Here is a 16,383-nt window from a genome sequence, read left to right on the forward strand (position 1 = left end):
GGATGGGAGTGGGGAAGCAGAGGCCTCCCAGGAACAACAATGACACATTTTATAAACGCCCAGGGCCTGACCACACCTGCATCAAAAGATAAAACAGAGTTTTCAAATGCTCCAAGCCAAGGATGCAGGAGCCGATCCATATGGCCCCATGGGGCCCCTTTGCCCCTCTGGAGGCTCAGCCTGAACCACGATGCTGCTCCCCCTGCTTCTCCTGAAAAGTCGCTCCTTAGGATCAGTGCTCAGGGGGGTTGCTGGGAAAACAAGGGAGCACCTCTGCAGCTCTCCTTACCCATTTCCAGATGGGTATGTATCAGTGGACAGAGCCAACAGGGTGCCTGTTTCCCCAGAATCTTGCCCAGTCAGACATTCACATTAAAACAATGTTTAAAGCTGCTAACTGAGCAGGTACAAAATGGCAGCACAGACAGCATATTCTCTTTATAAAAGCCCAGGTCCCTGAATCCGGCAGGCTTAGTTTGAATCCTAGTTCTGTGATTTTTCTAACTGTGGGATCTTGGGCAAGTTACTTAACCTCTCTGTGCCTCAATTGAAAATAACATTATTAATTGTTAATAAAATAATAATAATAGATATAGGCCAGGCACAGTGGCTCACACCTGTAATCCCAGCACTTTGGGAGGCCGAGGCAGGCAGATCAGTTGAGGTCAGGAGTTCGAGAACAGCCTGGGCAACATGGCAAAACCCCTTCTCCACTAAAAAACACACACACACAAAACAGCCAGGCGTGGTGGCGTGTGCCTGTAGTCTCAGTTATTTGGGAGGCTGAGGCATGAGAATCAAGAATCTCTTGAACACGGGAGGTGTGGGTCACAGTGAGCTGAGATCATGCCACTGCACTCCAGCCTGGGTGACAGAACAAGACTCTGCCTCAAAAAAAAGAAAAGAAAAAGAAAAGAAAATAGAAATAATAATAGTATCTCTCTGCTATGATTTGGATGTGGTTTGTCACGTTGAAATGTGACCCCAGTGTTGGAAGTGGGACCTGGTGGGAGGCGTCTGGATTCTGGCGGAAGAACCCTTCTGGTGGGTGAGTTCTCACTCTGTTCTGTAAGAACTGCTTGTTAGAAAGAGCCTGGCACCCCTTCCTCTCTCTCCTGCCATGTGGAGCCTGCTCCCTTTTGCCTTCCCCATGAGTGGAGGCAGCCTGAGGCCTCACTGATGCAGATGCTGGCGCCATGTAAATATGCAGAACCATAAACCACATAAACCTCTTTTCTTTCTGAATGACCTCAGGTGTTCCTTTATGGCAGGTGTTCCTTTATGGCAATCAGCCTCAGGTGTTCCTTTATGGCAATGCAAAACACACGAGGACACTTCCTCACATGGTTGTTAGGCTCATTTTTATTAACACTTACATGGTAAATAGTATTATTTTGTTAATAATAAATCGCCATTTATCAAGTGTTTACTTGGTGTCAGCCATTATGCCAAGTAAAAGGCTTTACAGCATAGAGGTCAATGGCACAAACTCAGGTAGACACAGGTCTGAATCCGGTTCCATCACCGACAAGCTGTGTGACCTTGACCGCGTCACTTAACTGCTCCAACCCCCAGTTTCCTTATCTGTAAAATGGGTATAGTCCTCAGGGCTCGGCTGTGGGGGCAAGTTAACCTGTGTAAAGCACTTAGACCAGTACTCTAGCCTGTAAGTACCATGTAAGTGTTGGCTGCTATTGTTTACTCGGAGCCTGGCAAGTCCTTCACCCTCAGTGGATAGGCTGTGATGGGAGGGGTGCCCCGAACACTGAGGGAGACACCTGCCAGCCCGGCTGGACAGCGGGGCTCGGGGCTCCCTCTGATGGACACAGAAGGAAGCAGCTGGGTGGAAGCCCAAGGACGTGCTTGTGGGCTTCAGTGGGAGAGAATGAAGGCGGAACACACTCTTCTTTCATGGAATCTGTTCCCCAACAAGAATCCCTTCAAGACTGAGCTACTGGACGGGTTAAAGTGAATACAACTTTTACACTATTCTCCTTTGGAAGTCCCATGAGGTAGAACTTTCCAGTGCAAAGCTTTAGCCAGATGCTGCAGGGACTCCCGCGTCTTCCCAAGGGTTCCCCACACACCCTGCTTCCTCCCTCCCTTTGGAAGGACAGTGTAATGGCTGAAGCAGGCTCTTAGCTACAAAGGCATGCTCTGAATCTCTCCGAACTTTGCTTAGGTCATACACAAGGTTCTGTGCACCCAGGATACAAGGAACAACAACAAAAAGCAAAACTTCTTGCCAGACTCTCTCCGAGCACCAGTGTGTCTGGGCGGCCCGACAGGGGCCCTCACCACTGGACCATGTATTCAAAACACACCTTTACTGAGAGCCCAGGACTGTAAGATTATAGGCACCAGGAGTCAATGAGACAGGAGATACAGTTTACATCTCAGCAGGACACAGACAAACCAAAGCAAAAGATCGTGGTAAGTGCTCCGTAGAGAATTTCAATAGGTAATAAAATAGAGTAGTAGGGCAGAGGGGTCCTGCTTTGGACTGGGTGGTTGGGGAAGAGATTTGGAGAAGACGACATTTACGTTGAAGCTGGAAAGACAAGAAAGAGACAGCCATGTGAAAAATCGGGAGGGAGCGCATTCTGGGCAGAGGAATGGAGAGAAACTCTGTGTGGGAGACAGGAGTGAACAGGAGGCAAGAGATGGGGTCTTGCTATGTGGTCCAGGCTGGCCTCGAACTCCTGGCCTCAAGTGATACTCCGACCTCAGGTTCCCAAAGTATGAGGATTACAGGTGTGGGCCACCAAGAGCCCTGGCCCAGAGGAGTGTTTTAAACACAGAAGGAACAAGATGTAATTTACATTTGTGATGATCTTTCTGGGGCTCATCAGAGATGGGCAGGGCAGGACCACAGAAGCAGTGGAGAGGATGATGGCCAGGAGGCTGCTGGACTCAAGACCTAGTTTAAATAAGAAAGCATTTATAGGACTCTCAAAAGGAATGGATGGGCATGGGGGTGTGGCCAGGGAAAGAGGAATTTTGGGCTTGAACCACTGCATAGACTGGGTCATTTACTAAGATGAGGAAGATGGGGAGAGGAGCCGGTCTGGGCACTGGACGAGGTAAGTGTGAGACGCCATATGGTGACAGCTGAATGGGCAGCTGGGCAGCCGAGATGGGAACTGAGGGGAGGGGAAAGGATGGAGACACGAGCCGGGTGGGGGTTAGCAAGAACTGGTGAGCAGAGCGAGGGGACTGTGGGACTGCAGGGCCCACGAGGAGCAGCGAGCCTGCCTGGGACAGGGCGTTGGACTCCCTCTCTACCATCAAGTTTACCCGGAGGAGCCAGCAGAGGCCGAGGGGAAAGAAGAGCCTGTGAGGGTGGCAGGAAACACAGAAGAGTGGGGGCCACAGACGCCAGGAGCAGCTGGTGGCCGGGTGCGTGGAATCTCAGAATGGAATGATGGTGGATTTAGTAGCTTGCAAGTCATCGGTGACCTCGACAAGACAGTCTCGGGGGGAAAGTGGGACATGGGAGGAACTTCTCATCACCTCTTTACCAATCCTCCTCCTCCTGAGGACCCCCCGTGTAGGCCAGAACTCAGGGAGTCATCCGGAGCCCTCCCTCCCTCACCTGCACCTCCTCACCCCTCCAACGCTCCACTTCCCAACTCGCTCAACTCCATCTCTGCTTCTCCATCTGCTCCAACCTCAGTTTAGGTCACACTTCCTCTTCCTCGGGCTTCCGACTGGCCCTGACCCACTGCTTGGCTGCCACTCTCCTTCCCCCCTGGCCACCTGCAGCCACTTCCCGGGATGGCTCTAAAATGCACACCTGACCCTGAGTCTCCAGTACTCAAGCCTCCTGACTCCCATCACCCTCAAGATGATAGACACGGCTGGGCACGGTGGCTGACACGTGTAGTCCCGGCACTTTGGGAGGCCGAGGCCAGCAGATCACGAGGTCAAGAGATCCAGACCAGCCTGGCCAACATGGTGAAATCCCGTTTCTACTAAAAACACAAAAATGAGCCAGACGTGGTGGCGCATGCCTGTAATCCCAGTTTCTCGGGAGGCTGAGGTAGAAGAATCACTTGAACCTGGCGGGGTGGAGGTTGCAGTGAGCCGAGATTATGCCACTGTACTCCAACCTGGCAACAGAGTGAGACTCTGACTCAAAAAAAAAGATAAGACTCCATGTCTAAATGACCCGACCCCTGCCTCCTCCAGCCCTTTCATCTCCCCTCACTCCTGAAGGGCACCAGTATACACCACCCCAAAATATGCCTCTTTAGCATATGGATTCCTTAGACCTAAAGGTATCTGAAAACCAGCAGAAGCAGAAGCTATTAACCTCCCCTAACTGCCTGAAAATAGAGTATACATTTTCCCTTCATAAAGGAAATTTCCATTTGTAAAGATATTTCTGCACCAGGAAGAGAGCTACTTCCAGAGACAACTCTTGTCACCCGAGACACTCTCACCTGCATAGCAAGACAACCCTTATTTCCCACACAGGTCCTCCCTCACCTTACCTCCCACCCCAGAACCCCAAACCTCTTTTTCTTGATTTAGCCTAATATGGTATATACGCCTCCATCATCTGGCCACCTCCTTGAGCCACATTTTTCTTTGTAAATTTCCATGTACGAGTAATTAAAGCTGTTTTTGTTTGGTTTTCTCTCTTGTTACTGTGTTTCATCAGTTATGAGGGTACAGGGAAAATATTTTTCTCTCCAACACTCCCCTACATCTGCCCCTCCACTGCAACCTTGGAGAGCTGCTTCTTTTTTACTTGCTTGTCTGTTTTCTCCTGCCCATCCCTCAGCTAAAGCATCACCTCCTCCAGGAAGCCTTCCATGACTGCTTCCCACCCTCTCGGACACCTGGCCGTGACTGATGGTCACTCACCTGCTGCACAGGCTCAATGGTCAGCTCCATGTAGCGACTGATTGCTGTCATTGTCCTCAGTGACTTGCAGTGTGACAGTGTGGTGAGAGGCACCCAATCCAAATTCTTGCAAGTAAAGGCAGGGAGACAGAAAGGAGAATTCTCAGTCAGGAGGCATTTTCTAAAAACAAGGTCACATTTTATTCAAAAGGGTCCCCGAGGTATTTTCTCTCTCTCTGTTTTTTTTACAGCACATCTCACTTTCGGCTTCCTATGTGTCTTATCTTTCTCTTTCGGGTCACAGTAATTCAGTGCTTCCCAAATTTTGCAGCACACTAGAATCAACTAGGAATCTATTTTTTTTTTTTTTTTGTAGAGACCAGTTTCACTGTGTTGCCCAGGCTGGTCTTGAAGTCCTGGGCTCAAGGGATCCAGGGGTGATCCTCCCACCTCGGCCTCCCGAAGTGCTGGGATGACAGGCGTGAGCCACCACACCTGGCCTATGCTGCTTTGAAGACCCCCAGCTGAGCAGCGATCTGGAGTGAGCTGTGATGGAGGCACTGCATTCCAGCCTAGGTGACAGAGTGAGGCCCTATCATACAAACAAAACCACGAATGTTTACTTCCCACTTCCAGACATTCTGATTTCATTGGTATGAGATGTAACTGGGAAGTGGATAGTTTAAACGCTCCCCAGGTGATTCTGACACCCGGCAAAGTTTGAGAACCACTGCAATAGGTGTCAAATAAGTGCTTTTGCAAAGCTGTGGTCCTCTAATCTTGGTGCACATCAGAAGCACCCTGTGAGCTTGCTACAATACAGATTGCGGCCGGGCATGGTGGCTAACGCCTGTAATACCAGCACTTTGGGAGGCCGAGGCAGGCCATCACCTGAAGTTAGGAGATAGAGACCAGCCTGGTCAACATGGTGAAACCCTGTCTCTACTAAAAATACAAAAATTGGCCAGTTAAGGTGGCATGTGTCTGTAATCCTAGCTACTTGGGAGGCTGAGGCAGGAGAATCGCTTGAACCCAGGAGGTGGAGGTTGCAGTGAGCTGAGATCATGCCACTGCACTTCAACCTGGGCAACAAAGTGAGACTTTGTCTCAAAAATAAACAAACAAATAAATAAAATGCAGATCGCTGGACCACACCCTCAGTGTCAGATTCAGGAGATCTGGGTGGAGCCCTCAAATTTGCATTTCTCACAATTTCCCAGGTAATCCTGGTCTAGGACCCACACTTTGAGATCCAAAGCCTTCTACATCTCTCTTCAAAATTCCAAGACACACAGAGCTCTGTTAATATTTTGGCCCCCTTTAGGAATATAATTTCCTAACAGTTGCTAGAAAGAAATGAAAATAACTTCCACTATGGCCTTCATGGGAACTTGGGTCTTTGGTCTGAGCACCTATATAAAAAAATGCTTTCATCTGCGTCATATACACCATCCATCATCTGCTATTTCACGGACTCAGTCGGATCACATTGTTAAGCCATTTGGAGAACATTCGGAGGAGCAGTTTTTGTTTTTGTCAGTCCAAATGCACTCCTCATGACTTCTCCATCCTGGCCACGGAGGAAGTTACTCTCAGCCTCACTCCCACTCTCCGTGGGAGGAGTCTAAGGTAATGAAGAGCCCAGGTAATAGATGAGATTTTTATTTCCCCCCCAAAAAAAAAAAAAAAATCTTAGAAAAGAGGGAGTGACTTCATATTCAAGTCCTTACAAGCTTTCCTTGAGGCACTTTCTCAACTATTTGGAACCAAAAACTTTTGATGAAGACAAATGGCCTCAATTGGACAACTGGCTACTTGTAGAGGTCATCTATTTAAATCAATAAAAGGAGACACATTAACTTTAGCTGGTGGCATAATTGTAAAGGTTTGATATTACTGCAAACAGCACTTTCGTTTTTTATTTTTATTTATTTATTTTCTTGAGACAGAGTTTCACTTTGTTGCCCAGGCTGGAGTGCAGTGGCACGATCCTGGCTCACCGCAACCTCTGCCTCCTGGGTTCAAGCAGTTCTCGTGTCTCAGCCTCCTGAGTAGCTGGGATTACAGGTGCCCGCCACCGCACCTGGCTGATTTTTTGTATTTTCAGTAGAGATGGGGTTTCACCATGTTGCCCAGGCTGGTCTCAAACTCCCGAGCTCAGGCAGTCTGCCTCGGCCTCCCAAAGTGCTAGGATTACAGGCGTGAGCCACCGTGCCTGGCCTAAGCAACACTTTATTTTTTGAGATGGAGTTTTGCTCTTGTTGCCTAGGCTGGAGTGCAATGGCACGATCTTGGCTCGCTGCAACCTCTGCCTCCCAGGTTTAAGCGATTCTCCTGCCTCAGCCTCCTGAGTAGCTGGGATTACAGGTGCCCGCCACCACACCCAGCTCATTTTTGTATTTTTAGTAGAGATGGGGTTTCACCACGTTGGTCAGGCTGATCTCAAACTCCTGACCTTGTGATCTGCCCGCCTCGGCCTCCCAAAGTGCTGGGATTCCAGGCGTGAGCCACCGCATCTGACCTCCAAAACAACACTTTTAAAGATCAGCTTTCTAGCATTATCAACTAAAAAAAACAAAACAAAAACCAGAAACGAAACAAAACAAAACAAGGAATAGAGTAAGTAGTTACACTGCAATGACCACAAATAGCAAATGGGTCCTTGTGGCTTGAGAGGAGTTTTTAGAGGCAGCATCACAAGCCGATTCCCAAAGGCGGGATCACGTAGCCGGTGTGCTGACAGGCTCTGGAGCCCTGTGTTAGGTGGTGGGAATGATGCGGATGTTAAAGATGCATGTGAAAGTGGGAATACAGTGTTTGAAGAAATAGGAGAGAAAATCACATAATTTATGTTTTTGAGATGGGGTCTCACTCTGTAGCTCAGGTTGGAGTGCAGCGGCGCCATCTTGGCTCACTGCAACCTCTGCCTCCAGGATCAAGAGATCCTCCTGCCGCAGCCTCCTAAGTAGCTGGGACTACAGGTGCACGCCACCACACCCGGCCAACTTTTTTTTGTATTTTTGGTAGAGACGGGGTTTCACCCTGTTGCCCAGGCTGGTCTTGAGCTCCTGAGCTCAAGCAATCCACCTGCCTTGGCCACCCAAAGTGCTGGGATTACAGGCGTGAGCCACTGCACCCGGATGAAAATCACATTATTGAAAAATGATGAGGGTATGTAGCATGTGAACTTATACACCAGTAAGTAAATTCTTCAAAAGCACCAAGTGGGCATTTGACTATTTCATCTACATTGCTATATTTATTGAGTCTTTAAGTGATCAAAAACACTTCAAAACATTTGTGTCATTGGGAAACTGGAGGATGCTGTGGCATCCGAGGTTCCCTTAGCTTTGAACATAAACAGTAGGTTTTTAAAGTGACCAGCTGGGCCAGGCACCATGGCTCATGCCTGTAATCCCAGCACTTTGGGAGGCCAAGGTGGGCGGATCACCTGAGGTCAGGAGTTCGAGACCAGCCTGGCCAACATGGTGAAACCTCATTCGTCTCTGCTAAAAATACAAAAAATTAGCTAGGCGTGGTGGCACGTGCCTGTAATCCCAGCAACTTGAGAGGCTAAGGCGGGAGAATCACTTGAACGTGGGAGGCAGAGGTTGCAGTGCGCTGAGATTGTACTACTGCACTCCAGCCTGGGCAACAGAGCAAGACTCCTCAATCAATCAATCAATAGATTAAAAAAAATAAAAATAAAGTGACCAACTGGGCAAGCAGGGAAGGACTTCCGGAATTCCCAAGCCCCGGCCCTCATGGAGGCTCACTGCCCCGTCCACTCCATGCCAGTACACAGGATGGGCCCGTTACATGTCATGTGTTAGGTTTGGCCACTGTTCCGTCAGCGAGACAGGACAGCTGTCTGAGTCGCCTGCAGAGAACGCTCGGCAGGCAGCTTTCACACGTCCGCAGTATCCTGCCGTTTCTCAGGATACTGTTGTGGGACCAGAGTTTTCCAGCCAGAGAGACCTTGTCCTCGTTCCTCGCCTCCTGGTTTTCTTCCTCTTTCTCTGCACAGGTCAAAAGGGCTTGGGTGTCAGGGCTCTCTCTGGCTTCAGCGGCAAATCCTAAGGCCTGTCTCATCTTGCTCTTCATCACACACGAAAGGAAAATAATCTGAGATGGTGGAAGTTAAGGTAGGAATATTCCAGCAGCCTAGCGTGGCCCTTCACCCCTTCACACCATGCTGCCACCTCCCTCCTCACTCACCTACTCTCCTCCCTCCCCACTCACCTACTCTCCTCCCTCCACCACTCACCTACTCTCCTCCCTCCCCACTCATCTACTCTCCTCCCTCCACCACTCACCTACTCTCCTCCCTCCCCACTCACCCACTCTCCTCCCTCCCCACTCACCCACTCTCCTCCCTCCCCACTCACCTATTCTCCTCCCTCCCCACTCACCTACTCTCCTCCCTCCGTGGTATTATCCTGCCTGGGACAGAGAGGAGCTCATCAGAAGACAGGGCTAGGGTGGATATTCCGTCCCCATGTCCCCACGAGGGCCCAGCATCCAATGTGACCCTGTCTCTCACAAGGACTTGGTAAATATTTGCGAAACAAAAGCATTTTGGAAAACATCTTTCTTGACAGGCCTGGCTTACAGTGACAATACGCGGTCAGTTGGATAGCATCCCTGAAAATTCAGATCCACCTCTGAATGTGACCCTTTTTTTTTTTTTTTTTTGAGACAGAGTCTTGCTCTGTCACCCAGGCTGGAGTGCGGTGGTATGATCTTGGCTCACTGCAACCTCTGCCTCCCCAGTTCAAGCGATTCTCTTGCCTCAGTGTCCCAAGTAGCTGGGATTATAGGCACCTGCCATCATGCCTGGGTAATTTTTGTATTTTTAGTAGAGGTGGGGTTTCACCATGTTGGCCAGGCTAGTCTCAAACTCCTGACCTCAGGTTTTGGCCTCCCAAAGTGCTGGGATTACACATGTGAGCCGCTGCACCTGGCCCAGACTGTGACCTTATTTGGAAGTAGGGTCCTTGCTGATATAATTAGACAATGAAGTCAAGTGGACTGGACTGGGCCCTAACTCCAACAGCTGGGGTCCGTATAAGAAAAGGAGACACACAAAGATACACCAAGGGAAGAAGGCCATGTGAAGGCCGAGGCAGAAATGAAAACGATGCTGCCATGTGCCAAGGGACACCAGGAGGCACTACAGCTCCTACAACTCCACTAGCAGCTGGAAGAGGCAAGCGAAGATCCCTCTGGTGCCTGCAGAGAGGGTGTGGCCCTGCCTTGCCTTCACACACACCCCATCACCAACACGCCATAGCCATTATCCACAGTCAGCATCTAAAAATACAAAAATGTTTAGTCTCCACTAAAAATACAAAAATTAGCCACATGTGGTGGCATGCACCTGCAGTCCCAGCTACTCGGGAGGCTGAGGCAGGAGAATTGCTTGAACTTGGAAGGTGAAGGTTGCAGTGAGCCAAGATCACACCACTGCACTCCAGCCTGGGCAACACAGCGAGATTCCATCTCAAAAAAAGAAAAAAAAAAAAAAAAGAAACATAAAGCTACAAATAACTGCATTTGTGTTTGCCTGCCCTGACTGCTGGGAGAGTTCCATCTAGCAAGAGAAAAGGAGAGTGGGAGCAGGGGCAATGAGGGGAGGAGACACAGGCCTCCTCTGGCTGCAAGCAGGGAACTCCCCAGGCCTGGGGTGGATACAGCGAGGTCCAGCGCCGCGCGGCCGAGGGAGGTCAGGAACCAGGGTGTGGCCCGCAGCAGGTATTCAGGCTGCCGGTCGTGGGCCACAATGGCCGAGGCATAGAGGAGGCCAGCCAGGGCCGACAGGAGCCGAGTCCACAGGTGGATGGAAGGAAATGTCTTCCCCCGGCACTGGGCAGAGAGAGGGAGGGGCTGGGCAGGAAGAAGCAGCAGATCACAAGACCCAGGGCCCTCAGTGGCACAGCAGGTTGCCAGGCAAGCCCTCTGCCTGCAGCCAGTCGCCCAGGGCAATGCTTCTGTTAGACTTCCAGCTTTTGCTCGAGTTGCTTCTTCTGCCTATCAGACTCCTACTCATCCCTCAGAACCCGGCTTAAACTTAACTCTGGGAAACCTCCCCTTACCAGTTCAACCCTAAGGGGAGCGAGCAACTCCCTTTTCTGGGCCCTAACACGTCCCTCCAGCAGAGTACCTTTGACTGATCATGACTCAGCTCTTTACACAGTCAGAGGGCTCCTGAGGGCTGGGTGGGGGTCCTCGCCATCCCAGGGCCCCAGCACCTGACCCTGGGCAGCGGCTCCCCAATGTCCGCTGGGAGAACGTGAGGGTCACTGGGATGTTTGGACATTTGTCCCCCCAGATCTCACGCGGAGTCGTAATCCCCAGTGCTGGAGGTGGGGCCTGGTGGGAGGAGGTTGGATCTTGAGGGGGGTTTCTCATGAACGGTTTGGCACCATCCCCTGGGTGCTGGCCTCGCGAGAGTGACTGAGTTCTCCTGAGATCTGGCTGTTTAAAAACGTGTGTGTGGCCCCTTCCCTTCCACCCTCTTGCGCTTTCTCTGCCTGCTCACACTTTGCCTTCAGCCATGAGTAAAAGCTCCCTGAGGCCTCCCCAGAAGCCCGGCAGATGCTGGCGTCATGCTTGGGTGCCTGCCAAACCGTGAGCCAATTACACCTTTACAAATGACCCGGCCTGAGGCAACGCAAGAACAGCCTAACACAGAGACCCAATCAGAAGAGCTGAGACCTGGCCCTTCTCTCCCTGGGATCACTCATTCTGACCCAGGTCACATGGGGAAGATCCAAAAAATGAGAGATGATATTCTGGAAATTTTAAAGCCAAGAGGATATTTCTGAAGAATACGTAATAAAAATATTGGTTCAACAAAAGGAAATATGGACTATTTATAAGTAGCCTTTATATGCAGAAAGTCACTCTATATATATGAATATGTATATACACAAACACCATATATTTCTGATTATATACGTATATATTTAAATATATGAATTAAAATTGTAAATAGTTTATATATTAAACTATATATAAAATAGTAAAGAGCCTAATATATAAACTATTTACAATTTTAATTCATATATTATATATTATAATTCATTAGATGAGCTCATATATAAATTATAATTTTTACGTAATTTAGTTTTATATAAGTTAGACTATATATAGTTTAGTTTATATATAATTTAGTTTATATATATATAATTCAGTTTATATATAATACATATAAAATTTAGTTTGTATGTAATACATATATAAACTCATTACATGACTCATTACTTATGTTCATTTGATGACCATACTTACAGATATATAGACCTTGGCTAGGGAATGAGAAAAATTCCGGAGAAAAAGCATGTTTCAGCCAATTTTGCCCCATTTTAAATTTAACTCTCAAAAATAATCTGCGTCCCCTCCAGTTTGTCCCCAGGCCTCTCTGTGTCTGGCCTGCCCCCAGAAGACTGTGTAGCGGAGAGAGCACAGTGCCACGCTTCGCTGGGGAGCAGTGGCTGGGAGGGTGAGCCCTGGCCCACTGCGCCCAGAGGCTGAGGGTGGAGACGACACCCTTTCCCTTCGGCCCTTCCTACCTCACACAGGAAGCAGCACTGCTATGGCTAGAGGGGCCTGGGCCCCCCTGCCCCGACCTAAGCACCCACCACCACGTTAGAGAGGACACTGACGGCCAGAGGGGAGGTGGCGGGCAGAGCGGGGCTGGGCCTTGCTCTCGCTGCTGCTCAGGATGAACTGCGCTGGGGAGCCCTCTGCCCTCGTTCCCGTGCTAAGCCAGTGGCAGTGACCACTGTCCTCCAAAGCAGTCTCTTCCCAGGGTCAGTCCTGGGGCCGACCCTGAGAAAAATGGAGAGCTCTATTTACCTGCAGTGCCAGACATACAGTAGGTGCTTAACCACTGCTTGAAGAACGGAACTGGATTGTGACTGGACAAGACGTGGCAGTCCCTCTCCAGCCTAGGCAGGCCTTGCCTACAGACAGGACAGAGGCCAGCGGCACGCCCCAGCCTGGGCTGCCTGGCACATCCATGTAAGGGCTGGAGGCAGGACAGGCCTCAGATGGTCTCTGCAGCTGCCAGGACTCCTGGTGTCAGCACAACGCTTCACTCATCAGTGGGCATTTCGTGCCCCTTGGCCCATTCAAGGACTCACTCCTGGAGCAATGGGAACGCTGCCACCAAAGCAACCCAGCCATCTTCTCCTCAGCAATCTCACCATAGCCAAATGAGGAGCAGCTTCTGGGAGAGCCAGGGTCTGAAGCCATGCTGCCTGGCTTCCCAGAGTACCCCAAACCCTGCTGGGTTTCTCCCTATGAAGGGTACCCTAGCTCTGGGCTCTTCTTCCTGGAACCAGAGTCACTGAGAGGCGGCAGCAGCTCCTTACCTAGAAATACAGCATGTTTCCTTTCCCGAGTCCCTAGTGCAATTTCACTCTACTGTCCTGCCCAGGGGCCCTCAGGCTTCAATACCTTGTAGTGGTGGGGAGCTGACTACCTCCTAAGGCAGGGGTAATGCTGGCGGCTCTCCAGATGCCAGGCACTGTGCAGTGTCTTACCCTGAAGTTCTTCCTTTTGCTCAACAGGAAGGGGCCAGGCATGGTGGCTCCCGCCTGTAATCCCAGCACTTGGGAGGCCGAGGCAGGTGGACCACCTGAGGTCAGGAGTTTGAGATCAGCCTGGCCAACATGGAGAAACCCAGTCTCTACTAAAAATATAAAAATTAGCTGGGCATAGTGGTGCACGCCTGTAGTCCCAGCTACGTGGGAGGCTGAGGCAGAAGAATCACTTGAACCCAAGGAGCTACCCAAACCTGGGAGAGGATTGAGGCCTGGAACAGATCCTTCCCCAGCGCCTGCAGGAGCGTGGCCCTGCCGGCACCTTGATCTCAGACTTCTGACCTCTGGCACTGAGACAATACATTTCTGTTTTTGAAAGTTAGTGGCACTTTGTTATATGACAGCCCTAGGGTGCTACTACCGGTGGTCAGGGCACAGTGCCAGCTTCTTCAAAGGCCTTCATGCAACCTGGTCTCTCAGCTCTGGCACCACCCGGGAGAGCCACCCCGGTGGGCTGTTGAGCTGAGCCCAGTGCTCGTCACTCTCCCCTCTATTAATCTAAAGACAGGACACCTGCTGATGAGGCCCAGGCCCCGCGAGGCTTCTGGCAGTCACAGCACAGAATGCAGCTTCACTGACTTCACCAACCACCACGAACTGCCCTCCAGCCCTGAAGGCTGAACCCCGGAGCTGCTATTCAACCAAGACGCTCTGGGGCAAGTAATTTTTTTTTTTTTTTTTGAGATGGAGTATTGCTTAGTCACCTAGGCTAGAGTGCAATGGCATGACCTCGGCTCACTGCAACCTCCACCTCCTGGGTTCAAGTGATTCTCCCGCCTCAGCCTCCAGAGTAGCTGGGATTACACGCACCCACCACCACGCCTGGCTAATTTTTGTACTTTTAATAGAGACGGGGTTTCACCATGCTGGTCAGGCTGGTCTTGAATTCCTGACCTCAGGTGATCCACCCGCCTCGGCCTCTCAAAGTGCTGGGATTACAGGCATGAGCCACCGCACCCAGCCGATTCTTTTTAGACTAAATGGGCCTATGACATGTCATGGTGCTGGGTTTACCCGCTGTTCCGTCAGTGAGACAGGAACGGTTGTCTGAGTCGTCTGCAGAGAAGACTTGGCAGAGCAGCCGTCACGCGTCCAGTGTCTCGCTGTTTCTCAGGCGTTTTCACGCATGGGGGCTTTTCCTGTGCACTCTCCTCTGCCGATGGCCTTTCCCTAGCCTGTGTCCTCAAATTCACGTTCCCTCCTGAGGCCACGTGACGTCTCCCCCGACCCCACAGTCTGGCAGTGTAAACAGTTTTCGCCCTTGCTCATTTGAAGAACACAGGAGCCTTCTCTCTCTCTCTGACACCCCAAACATTTGTTTCTATCTTTCTTGAAGCGTTAGGAGACGCTGCTTCACAATCCTGTGTGTCTTCCATGGGACTGTGAGCTCCCGGAGGGCAAGCGCTCGCCCCTGCTCACACCTTATTCCCCACAGGACTGGCTGACACGGGCCTCCCTCAACGTGGATGCCTGGGGAACGCCTGCCAATAAGACACTCTTTTTTTTTTGAGATGGAGTTTTGCTCTTGTTGCCCAGGCTGGAGTGCAATGGCACGATCTCTGCTCATTGCAACCTCTGCCTCCTGGGTTCAAGGGATTCTCTTGCCTCAGCCTCCAGAGTAGCTGGGATTACAAGCACACACCACCATGCCTGGCTAATTTTTGTACTTTAGTAGAGACAGGGTTTCACCGTGTTGGTCAGGCTGGTCTCAAACTCCTGACCTCAAGTGATCCGCCCGCCTCGGCCTCCCAAAGTGTTGGGATTACAGGCATGAGCCACTGCGCCCGGCCTAAGACACTCTTGATCTACACAGAACCTCATACCTGACTGCCTGGAGTCTCTCCAATCTCATTCTCTCATGGGTTTAGCCAGCCTCAGGGTCTTGTTCCTCACAGCCTGCTTTTCATGTGCTATAGGAAATGGGAAAGAACCCACGGGTTTTCCCCGAGAGGCTCCCGCCGTCTCAGGACGCCCTGGGCTGGCTGCCCCTCTCCACACACATCCCCTCCTTGCTGCCATACACACCAACGCTCTTCAGAAAAAGCTGAGTCCACGTGCATGAATACACGGTGACACCACACCCCCGTCCCATGACCCTCTCAGGATGCTCCCAGATGCCCTGAGACCTGCCATGTGACCCACAGTCCCAGCCGCACCCCAGCCTCACAATTCTGGAGAGAGGGGGGATCCGAGAAGCCCAGGAGCCAAAGGCGGCAATGCTACCCAGCAGGTAGCCGAGGATCTCAGTATTTTCCTGCAAGAACAGGTGATCCACCATTAGCACTGTGCAGAGACTGTCCATTGCCCCAAGAAACAGACAAAGCTCAGGATGCCTTTTCTGCTTTCAGAGGTTTCTTCCAACAAAGGCAGGCTTAACCCCACTCCCCCAGCCCCCGCCTCATCCCCCCGCAGGCATTTGGCAGGACATGCAGTACCCCGAGTCCTCCCCAGGGTGGCCCAGCCTCACCTGCAGCAGGCTCGCCAGCAGCCTCCGCTGTGGCCCCCGGATGGTGGCTGAAGCCTTTGGGACAGCAACCCAGAGAGCCCAGCATGGGCCCAGGCTCAGCGGCAGGGCCAGGGCAAACACACTGGCCCTGAGCTGCCGCCTCCTCTTCCTCTCTCGGGCTTCCCGATCTGCAATAGACAGCAAAATCCCACAGGGCTCCTGGAACCTAGACCCTGTCAGATAGCTGCGTGGGAAGAACTGGTGTCAGCTCCCCACACAACGCCAAAACGGGTTCCCAAGTTATTCTGCAGGCCAGCTCCTCCCTACCCTTCAGGGCCCTGTAGCTGTGCCACCTCTTCAAGGAGCCTTTCCTCTCCGCCACCGATTGCACACCCCGCCCCCATAACGTGCTGTTCTCCTTCCTTAGGCAGAGATGACATTATCTTCTCTCATATGCATCTGCATGTAGACGCCAGT

At 51.1% G+C, this 16,383-nt stretch overlaps 1 protein-coding gene across 1 annotated transcript in view; it reads right to left on the bottom strand.

The window, feature by feature from the left end:
- Window positions 1–16,383, bottom strand: part of TMEM44 (transmembrane protein 44) — a 41,578-nt gene that overhangs the window by 18,243 nt on the left and 6,952 nt on the right. Inside the window, 5 exon segments of the mRNA XM_073023758.1 lie at window positions 4,873–4,977; window positions 8,830–8,976; window positions 10,546–10,737; window positions 15,628–15,714; window positions 15,928–16,094. Coding sequence (XP_072879859.1) covers window positions 4,873–4,977; window positions 8,830–8,976; window positions 10,546–10,737; window positions 15,628–15,714; window positions 15,928–16,094 — 698 coding nt within the window.

Source organism: Chlorocebus sabaeus, chromosome 15, assembly GCF_047675955.1.
Source record: "Chlorocebus sabaeus isolate Y175 chromosome 15, mChlSab1.0.hap1, whole genome shotgun sequence".
Taxonomy (NCBI): domain Eukaryota; kingdom Metazoa; phylum Chordata; class Mammalia; order Primates; family Cercopithecidae; genus Chlorocebus; species Chlorocebus sabaeus.